At 40.6% G+C, this 10,468-nt stretch overlaps 1 protein-coding gene across 3 annotated transcripts in view; it reads left to right on the forward strand.

Moving 5' to 3' along the window:
* The window catches only part of MINDY4 (MINDY lysine 48 deubiquitinase 4), a 102,051-nt gene extending 92,629 nt beyond the window's left edge, over positions 1-9,422 (forward strand). For all 3 annotated transcript variants that reach the window (XM_076332019.1, XM_076332021.1, XM_076332020.1), the window contains 2 exons: positions 1,240-1,312; positions 5,839-9,422. In XM_076332019.1, the coding sequence (XP_076188134.1) occupies positions 1,240-1,312; positions 5,839-5,887 (122 nt within the window). In that variant the 3' untranslated portion in view covers positions 5,888-9,422. The remainder of the gene's footprint in view (positions 1-1,239; positions 1,313-5,838) is intronic.
* The last annotated feature ends 1,046 nt before the right edge of the window (positions 9,423-10,468 follow it).

Raw genomic sequence — 10,468 nt, forward strand, 5'->3', positions numbered from 1 at the left:
GAGACCGGCAGCTGTGAATGTAAGAGCGATTGCCTCCCATCCTGTCTACATCAGTCTCACTGAAGCAGACCCATATCCTACAACCCTGTCTTGGCATCGTTTTGTTGCTCGTGACCTACCCATTAGTTGGATGATGGACAGAAAAGAAGAAAAAGAAAAAACCCTAATCTGCTGCAGTTTAAAATGTTTTACTCCAAAACAGGAAACAGCTGAGCAGACTGACATCCAAGCTGGTCGCAGGATGTTTTCTCTCTGGGAAGTTCAGCGACTACTTTCACTGTTGACAGATCCAGTGTCTGAGACACTGACCTCTCTGTTTTCCCCAGAACAGTGCAATTGCCTCTCTGTCCCGAAGGAATGCTCACAGCCTGTGGTAGCTCTTTTATATCCAACACAACATCGTCTTCTCCTGTCTGTGCATTGCTTTCTCAACAGTCAAGGGACAATCTTCTTTTGCAGGGTGAAAGAATCTTAAGCCAGCTTGGACTGGACTTGGAGTTTCCTATTCAAGTGTAGGACTACCACTCTCCTTAGTATTTGAGTAACGAAAATTGCTTTCTTACTAATTACGACATCAATTGCAAAATAAAAACCTTATGACAGCCCTCCAGCATATTCTTTCACCTTCTAATCCATGTTTTTTCTTGAAACTTTCTCTATATTAGTAAACTAACCGGGGTCAGGGCATGAGTCTGAACACTGTCCCACGATCATCCTTACTGCTAAGTAGTCAGCACAATTCTGGGCAAGTTTCTGGCCCAGAACAGCTAATACTGGGCACAGTCTGGGGATCATTCCTAACAGCGTTTGCATTCAGTCACCCCCTTTCAGCCTTTAGCCTGCCGTCACGTGAACAGGCAGTAGGCCACTAGCTGAAAGGGTTCAAGAAGCGAGAAAGCAGCGAGTGCCAGACTGTCCACTCTAAGGCCAGCTGTAAAGCCCATGCCATTTGCAAAGAGCCATAGTTGTGGTATCTACTCTGAGCGTTCCTGGCCCTGTCTGTGGCCACTCTGTTCAGGTGGTGTGAACGAGGGCATGAGATGGTATTCAAGTGCCAGCAGTGCTCACCTCCCAGGGTATTTCAATCCAAAGTGGATACGTGCCTTTTGTGGGCTAGGAGATTTACAGTGTGAGTGGTAGTCTGTCACTTCCATGGGTGGAGTTCCTAGAAGCTAGTGCGGTACTCTGTATGAATAAAATATACTCCAGCCGCTAATAATGTCTGATATGTCTCTGCAGACACAACTCAGATGTGCGCTGAAGAGAAAGAAAATGATCTTACTCCTCCACTTGAGCACTGTATTAGGACAAAGTAAGTGAAACTACGGTTTTTCATACAGACATATTCAGTTATTGATATAAATAATATATGTAAGGCTGGAGTGTGGTAAAAAATATTGCAGCAAGTAATCTTGCAAAATTACTGCTTAAAAATCAGAAAGGATCTGAATAGGCCAGGCTGTGATAATATGTATTACACATTTAATTGTGTGTTACTGTAGTTAACATCAAACTGGCTAAGAAGTTCACTTCATTCTTAGAGGAACCTTCATTACATCACCAAGAACTGACTGAGCCAAATTCAGTTTGAGAGCAAAACTTGATTTCAATAGATCTAAATTTAGGTTCCCCAAAGCGATTGATTCCTATTGTAGAGGTATAATGAGAAAAGGAGAAATTTTTTTCCATCTTCATCAGTCTTTTCTGAAAAATATAATTGCACTGGGGGACTTGGGTACCATTCTCGATGCATGAAGCCCTGTGCTCAACTGTCTTAGTTTTCTCAAACTTTCCATGTGTCTATGGGCATCACAGTTTCTCAAGACCGCAAAACACCGTGTTTTGTGACGTGTCAAGAAGTCATTCTTGACAGTTCTTAGGTCATATTCTCTCCGTAAATACAAGGCTAGTTCCTGTCATGTTAGGATTTTCATGGCCATTTTGAGATCTATATGATATTAAATGATGGACTTCTTAGCAATTTATTGAATTAACTTCAGTCATACTGAAGTTAATGAGAACATTTTCAGTTTAGTGAGACATGAAATAAGCAAAATGGAGAAATTTAACTGGGTAGAAAAATCAGCTTTATATCAACTCCAGCAGGGCCTTGAAAGCTGCTATCTGAATATCTTTGGAGCAAGAAGTAAAAGCCTCATTGTCAAGACCGTAACATTTGCTAAATCAGCAAGCCAAGCAGCTTCAGATTTCTCTTGTAATTTCCCTCCTCTTCTTGCCATAATTTGTCCTGTAAAAAGACACTCCCCCCCCAAAAAAAAGAATAATGGCTGCCAAATAGTGTGTTCATGTGGGGCTGCCATTATAAAGTTACAGAAAAGTAGAAGAGGCATCCCGTAACATGACAGCAGTGACATTAGTCCAGGCTCCCTGCACATACAGATTGTATTGATTCTTCTGTTCCAGTGACACATAAGCATGACTACAAACTAAAATAAATAATATATAGCCTCCGAAACCCACACAGTGGGGGTGAATAATGCATGCAACTACTTAAAGTTGCTCTTAGAACATCTTCCATTCCTGGCATTGTATCAAAGTTACACAGTTTTTGTAATGGTGATGTTTGTTTATTTTAAATTCCCTGCTTTAATCTACCAGAGAAGTAAATTACCAGCAAATTCCAGTGTCAATTTATTTTGTTTGTACCATTCTCAGGACTGTCTGATTTACCCTGATCAGTCTGGCTCCTTGTTTTCAGTATTCTTCAGTTACTTTGAGCATATTTATTTAAGCATGGCCTTGCTGCTAAAGGTTTTTCATGTCAAAATTTTCCTTTTTGTTTTAAGAACTCTTTCTTCCAACTATGAAACAGTATATAAGGAAAAAAAAAAACCAAACCAAATTAATGACATTTTAACAAATTGGGAGATAAAAAAGAAATGTTTTCTATCATACAATCATGAAAAACACTCCTAAACTGATTTTTAGTAAAGCAAGCAAGCAAAGAGCCGTTACTTATTTTGACCAAGCATTCATGATGAAGATCCTTATCAAACCTTTCTCATCAAAAAATCCAGGATAATTTCTCAGGCAGTATGGAGCATTTCACAGTCTGAACAGTCAGAATTGAGAAGATTAACTGTTGTTTCCAAATGTTGATTGGGGTTTTTCCTTTCATTCACATGACTCGGTTCTGGTTTAATCCATGAAAAGCCTTACCCGTTGTTTATCCCAATACCTGGACACCATCGTCCTGTAGTGCATTGAGTTATATGCCTAACATCTGTCTGCTGTTTGTTCTCTTACCCTCTCCCAAAGGGAAAACTGCATATGTAATAGACTGTTTCTGTATTTAGGTTTTTTCATTAGTATTATCAGAGGAGAAGGGTTGTTTTGCTTCTGCAGGAGGAGGAGGCTCATGTTTTTAGTCCCTATTGTATAAAATGTCAGAAGAGTGAGATCTGAGTTTAAAGCAGGTAACACTTCAGACGGCTAGAATGGCTAGTCACCAACAGGTATCGCTTTAACCTGCAGGGTCCCAACCAAAGAGCCAGTGCAAGTATATATGCCTTTATTGTGGCTTTCAGCCCTAGACATCTGTAGAAGCAGTCAGATTCTGACCAAGAGATGTCTGGAATGTACATCCCTGGGTTGTTTGGGAGATGCCGTGCAGATGTCTTTTCCCATTCTTCCCTGAAGAATACACTTATATCACAGTCACGATCCTCGGCGGCTCTGTGCACTGGCGGAAATAACATCTGTTAGCTCTGCCTGAGGGGAATAAAACTTTGATCTGATATTATAATCTGAATTCAGCAGTATATTTTGTTAACCCTCTAACATCAGCTTTCCTCTGTGGTAGTGGGGCTATATGATACATTAGTTCATCTGTTTGGCTTTGAAGTGAGACATCCAGTGGAAATTTAGTGGATAAGAGGAGAGGAGAGTATGGGCATTTCGTCCTGAATTATTGGTGTGCTCTAAAACAATACCAAATGATTAGTACAGGAGATACACTCTGAATGTTATTCCAGACTGAGCATTGTTCAGGGCCCGAACCAGTTCCTCTTGGGTTCCATTAACTCCATGACCCTTGGGTGAGGTTGTAGTTGAACCAGATGGGTCAAATGTAGTTTTCATATTGCTCATCTGATAAATTGTAATTGAATCAGCAGCTAGAATCTGGGTTCCATTTGAATTACATTGTGGCAGGATAGTTTGGGGAAATGATCACACCGCATTGTCCAGACAGTTTGGTTTCTGTCTGTAAAGAAAAGACTTGTTCAGCACCTGTGAGTGAGGTTCCTCACTATTTGACACCTTTTCTTGTGCCGGCTCAATATGTCAAAAAAATTTTGAAGCTGTCTCCATAGAAGCAAACAGCCAAGGACTGATTTTTAGTGTACAAACAGCTCAAGAAAAATGGTTTGAAAATAAACGCAGGAAATAAGGCTTGTTATGAACGTTACCTTGAGTCCTGCTTCAGAATATCATCTTCTGTTTAAGCTCTTTATTGAAAGCCTGTTTTAAAAAAGGCCAGTTCCTCACTGCATAGCAATTAGCAACATCTTAAGCCATAACAGCAAAAATGGTATCAGCATGTTAGTATTTTCACAGAGTACAGCGTAGTCTTGGAGCAGATTTAATTTGGTGTCTTTTGGCCTCTGTGAGGTCTCTGTGGATCCCTCTCAAAGCTTTAGTCACCCTGGTGAAATAGAAGGTGGTGTCTTGGGAAGATTTTACACAAAGTTAAAGGATGATTTGACGACATTACCAGAAAAATCCAATGGGGACAGAAGGTGGTGATTGTATTTGGCTGTTCTGGGGTAAGGTGATATTCTGAACCTCTGGCAGAGACAGCTTTCCACACTGGCAAATGCCAGACTAGGTCGAATATCCCCAGCTAGAACATATTCCGCTTTTTGCTTAAAATGTGAGGCATCACTGTTGTGTATCCCTACTAAGCCCTGGGATGAGGACAGTCTTTCTGCAATTTTTTAATTTTTATTTTCTCAGTAAAATAAAAAAAGAAGGAAAAATTTCACAACAGCCCTCAGATGGTCACTTCCTTTGAGACTTTGCACTGAATACTGCATGAATTCAGCTTTTGGTTTTGTTTTACACTTAATTGACTTGCTCAATGAAAGGACTGAGCTGCCATACCCCTGCTGACACATCCTTTCCTCGGTGACAGAAAGAATGTGACACTCTGGCAACTCACTGTTGTCTCCACCCCCTCACCAATGTCTTACTACTGTGCACATGCACTCTGAGGCAGATTTTCAAACCAGATCTAAACACTTGACACTGTGAATGCAATAGTTTAGTTCTCAGAAGATCTGGACCATGATCTTGCAAACATGAGAAATGCCACAGACAAGGGTGCAATGAATGACTGACTGTACGGTAAGTTGACTCACTTCAACCCAGTGAGGTCACTGGAGAGCATCATCCTGATTTCATTGAGTCTTGGTTCAGGTCTTTGTCAGACTGAGACTGACGCATTCCGAAGTGCTCTGAAGACTGAGAGACTGAGCATTCTGGTTATATAGGATTAATTGTACCCAGCTTGGGGATTCCCTACAGTCTTTGCAAAACCAAGGTACTTGTTCAGAATCAGCTGCTGATGAGGACTCTTTGTTGCATAGAAGAGACTGGAGGAAGGGTAAGGAGACTGACCTCCAAACTTGGACATCTAAAATTGCAGGGCACAAGTACCTCAATTCCCTTCCTTTCCCTTCGAGGAGATGTGATTAGTTACCCCAAGTGAGTCCATCCTAAACTCTCTAAGGTTTGTTGGGTGGTTGAGGGGTGTTGGGTTACCTTTCCAATGACCTGATTAGCTGATGGATGTAAAACGATTGCTTTCATTCCTAGGTGGCAAGGAGCTGTTATTGACTGGAATGGCACAGAACCAATCTTGTGACTGACCTGACCTGCACTTTATTTGTAAAGACAAAAAGGAAACGACTGAATTAGCACACTCCTATTCCCACCAATATAGGAAATAAGACAAGAGTTGTGCAGTTTACGAAGAGGAAGAATGACATGGTTTGCGGGCTGGAAGAGTTTCACCTCAATCACCTTGTGCTTCAGATATTTTGCTTATAATATAAACAACACTTCCGTAAATTCCTTGTCATTGCCTTTAACATACAGCTTCTGAGGGTAGACTGAGTTTCCACCACCACATCAAGGTTACAGATGAAGCAGTGAAGTTGTCAACGTCCCCTTGAGGTCTGTTTCTGGATCCACTCTGTATCCTGCAATTGTTTCAAAACATCTGATGAAAGATGCTGAACCCAGATTTCTGTCACTCTACATGCCTTCTCTGTACTGCCTAGTTCTTCACCTACAAAACTCCAGTGCAAGTATAAAATATCATCCAAGAAATATATATTCACTTCTTTACCTGATATTAGTAAGTCTCGTTTTGCACTGAACAGGTTGGTAACCATATGGGCTTTTCAGATAAAGCCTGACCTATACAAAGTTCTTGTTGTGTCATGAAATTTGCAGTAAGGATTGTGGTTTTGTGTTACCAGAACAATAATACTAGTAGGTTCCTTGTACTGGGCGCAATTGGTGTGTAACACTGCCTCACACTGATGTAGCTCATTTTTCTTTCTGGATGAGAGAAAGCTGTATCAGTATCTTTACATTTATACCATTGTACACTAGGGTTTATTTATACCAAAGTGACAGATAAGACCTGTGGTTTGCTTCTTCATAATTACAAGAAAACAGAAGAGCTGTTAGGTTTGAAATTTATATGGTGCCTATCTGTGACAGATACTGTTTTTCATGATTAAATAAAGTGCATGTACTGAAATGATGTAGTGTGGAGATGTATCACAAGGTACCAAAGCAGCAGTTTGTACTCTGAAATGAATTCTTTAAGTGACATATTTTGGCAACACTTTACCAAAATTGGAACAAGATACTGAACTGAGGATTGGAAAAAATGCCTTGGAAAAAAGGCAGATAAATTTCGAGAATTATTCCTCTCTCTTGAGAGTGAATATTTTATGAAAGTTTAATAAAGGACTTTTACTTTCTGATATTTATCATAGCACCTTCTCCCTAGTCAGTATGCAAACTCCTCTGAGACCTGATAAACTAGTTGCTATTTCCAGAATCAATTTCCAACAAAAATTCAATGTCCTACTGTGTGTAGTGTAGAAATACCAAACTGACTATGCAAATACAAATCTCGGGGAATTAGCACTTGAGCTAGATTTGGAAACCCACCTGAATATAAGCCATAACGGAGTAACAGAAAGGTTTAGATAGTCTTTGAATGAAAATGACTCCCCCTTTGCTTCCCATTCACATCAAACTATCTGTATGCATTAAAGCATCTCAGAGTTTCAGTCATTTTATTTTTATTTAATTCAGTGTAATATAATTTGTTTGGTTTAGATCAGATAGGCAAACTTATTTAAACTTTGTGAGATTACAATCTCCCATTCAACCTCGGAGGCAAAGGCAGCATGAGATCTGAGCTCATTCCTGACTCTACTACAGCGATGTTACATGGCCTTTGGCAAACCCTTTCATTTTTGTGTATATAGGGATACGTTTGTACTGTCAGCTATAGGTGGACTCAATACTGCCTTTACGATGCACTCGTCATCCAAACTTCAAGCACTCCAGTTCCCCAGTAAGAGATTGCCTCAGTGTGAGCTTCAGCGTTTCTGGGAGTGGGAGATCCCAAACCATCAAAGATTCCAGATCCAAAGCCTTTGCTTCTCTTGAAATTTGTAGGAACTATAGCCCACACTTGGTTTCATGAAGCAAATACAGTCTGATTTTCCCACCTACCTCACAGGGCATCTATAATGTAAAGTACGATTTTTTGCAGTATGCGTTTGGACAGAAAACAGTGTAAAGATGAAAAATGGTGGATGATTTTTGGAACCAGGTTTAACAAACAATTCCTTTCTGGATTTTCCAATCTAGTAAACCTACAACATTTACTTTAAAGCACTGCTTTAAAGTATGTCAGTGTGGAGATAACCTTCCACTCCCTGATAGAAGAGCAGCAAAGATAAGTGTTCATCTGGGGAAGGAGGGAGATGCTTTGTGACAGGCCAGATTGCATCTGACTGAAATATGGATGTCTACAGTGCTGACGTGTTCAGAGGATCTGTTCTTCTCTGTTCAGAGGAGGGGAGATATCAGGGTGTGGTGTATCATTGCTTTAGGATGAGAAGGACTGTGCTCCAGACTGTAGGATGATAAGATGAGTATAAGGGAGCCCAAGGGGATTGCCTCAGGTGGATTTCACCCATGAAGACGTAAGGATTTTCAGGGTATAAGAAAGAGTGTAGATTATTGAATAGGCCTTGGAAATAGATTGTGTTTTATGGTTTATCTTGGAGTATAAATGAAGATTAGGAGAAGCCCTGAACTCTGACCTTTTCTAAAACAGGCTGCAAAGACCTTTGAGGCTCCTTCATCACTGGTTATGGAGAGTATTTTTGTTGACACTTAATTGCTATTACAACAGAACCTCAGTGAGACAGATTTTTCTTACCCATTATCTGTCGTTATGTCCACATATATTTGTTCTGCAAAGCCCACTGTCCACTTGTCATCTATCTAAGATGAACCAACTCTGGATTCACCTGTGCCCTCACTCACAAAGGCAGAAATAAAGCACTTGGACCACTTCACCAAACCACCATCTGTGTAGGGCAATTCCACCAAACTGGAGCACTGAGAACCTCAGCATTGCTAAGCTCCTTCCACCATCCTTGCTCCTGGAGCCTAAATGCAGTATTTTCCTTCTCCAGGGTTCAATGGCAGTGTCCTTACTAGGCAAGAGAGACGGCTCTTGAGATTTGCTAGGGCATCCTTCCATAAGGAGGAAATGTGCAACCGGAACATACATTTGGATCTAGTTCTTCTGCAGAAAAATGCCAGAGCATTACCTCAATCACTGTCCGCATCAAGAAGATGACTTGCACATTTTTAAGACATTACAGGGCTTTTTGAGTCAATCAGACAAGGCAATACAACATGTTATACGGCAATGCAAAAACCATTGCACAGATCTGTGTAGAATCATATCCTGTTCCAGCAGCATGCATCTATTTTTTTTTAATTATGTTTTCCTCTTCATTGTTTCTCATTTTCTTTTTCATTGCCCAATGAACGTGACTTCCTGAAATGAACAAACAGCAACCGTTTGATAATTGAGCATTAAAAGACACCGGTGACATTGGCACTTGGCCTTCATGATGTCTTAATTTCATGCTCTTTTCTTCTGTGGCATAAAAAAATATACTCTCTGCTGAAAACTGACCCCTTAGCTAACAACAGACATGGCATTTTGTGTATGTAGATGAATATCTAAGCAGAGGTACTATTTTGGTAAGGTGTCATATATGTCACCTTTGTACAAAATGTATATTTAACTTTGTCGTGTACAGAATGTCCCGTACAAATAAAACATTTAAAGCAATGCTAATAGAAACAGCCCAGATTTCCTCCTCATTTTTTTAATAATTCATTTGCTAGTGGAAATTAATCTGGGAGATTAGATTGTAAATGTTTCATGGGCCTCATCAGGTCAGGGGAATAATAACGAAAAGTTAAGCCTTCTCTTCTGCGAGCAGCACGGTAGTGCGGTCGGAGTGCCATAAAGCAGCCCACGCTGACCTCGGTCGCGTTACGCCGAGGCAGCTACAGGTACTAAAACCAACTAGTCTGAAGCTAGTTTAAAGCATGAGGTACTGTCTGACTCCATGTACACACGTCCACCGTGCTCTGCTTGCAGCCTACCCAAGCGATAGTGAAATCCGTAAAGATCTCATTCCTTGTTGTTTAGTCTGAGATGAGTTGCGTCATCCTGATCAGAATCAGGGGAGAGGCGGTCACGTTGCGGAGTTTTGTTGGGAGCCTGGGCAGGGTGGGTATGTGCACACACTGAGTAGGTTTCTTACCCCTCTGCAGGTCTACGCTGCGGCAGAAAAAATGTTTTACTATTACAGCAGTAACCACTTGGGAAAAATTCATCGTTGTGGGCAAAATTCAGACTTAATTTGATGAACCTGCTGGTGTTTGTTTTTCTACACATCTGCCCTTATTGTGCTGGTCAAATCTGGGAAAACTTTGAGATATGATGACTGATTATCATGAACAAGTGTGTGCTGTCACTATGTGTTTTGTTCCGAGGCAGAGGAAAAATGGCAACTTGAGTCTGTTGTTTTTAAGTCTTCACTCTTCTGAGGCAGATTTCTTTTTGGGTTTGTTCCTAATATATCTAATGGGCTAATTTGAAATGACAGGAAAAGGTGACTTCAGAAATCAGAGGAAAGCTGAAGAGCTTGGAAAAATGACACAGCCATAAGCCAAGTTTTTCAGAAGTGATAACTGGTTTAGGGGCTCTAAAGATTCAGTTGCTGAAACTGAAGTTCTTGAAGAAGGCACGATTTTGTGGTGGTGGTTGGGAGCTCCATTAAACCACGAGGACCTCAAATCACTGGTTGTTTCTGAAAAT

The sequence above is a fragment of the Aptenodytes patagonicus genome, chromosome 2 (genome assembly GCF_965638725.1).
Source record: "Aptenodytes patagonicus chromosome 2, bAptPat1.pri.cur, whole genome shotgun sequence".
In the NCBI taxonomy this organism is placed as follows: domain Eukaryota; kingdom Metazoa; phylum Chordata; class Aves; order Sphenisciformes; family Spheniscidae; genus Aptenodytes; species Aptenodytes patagonicus.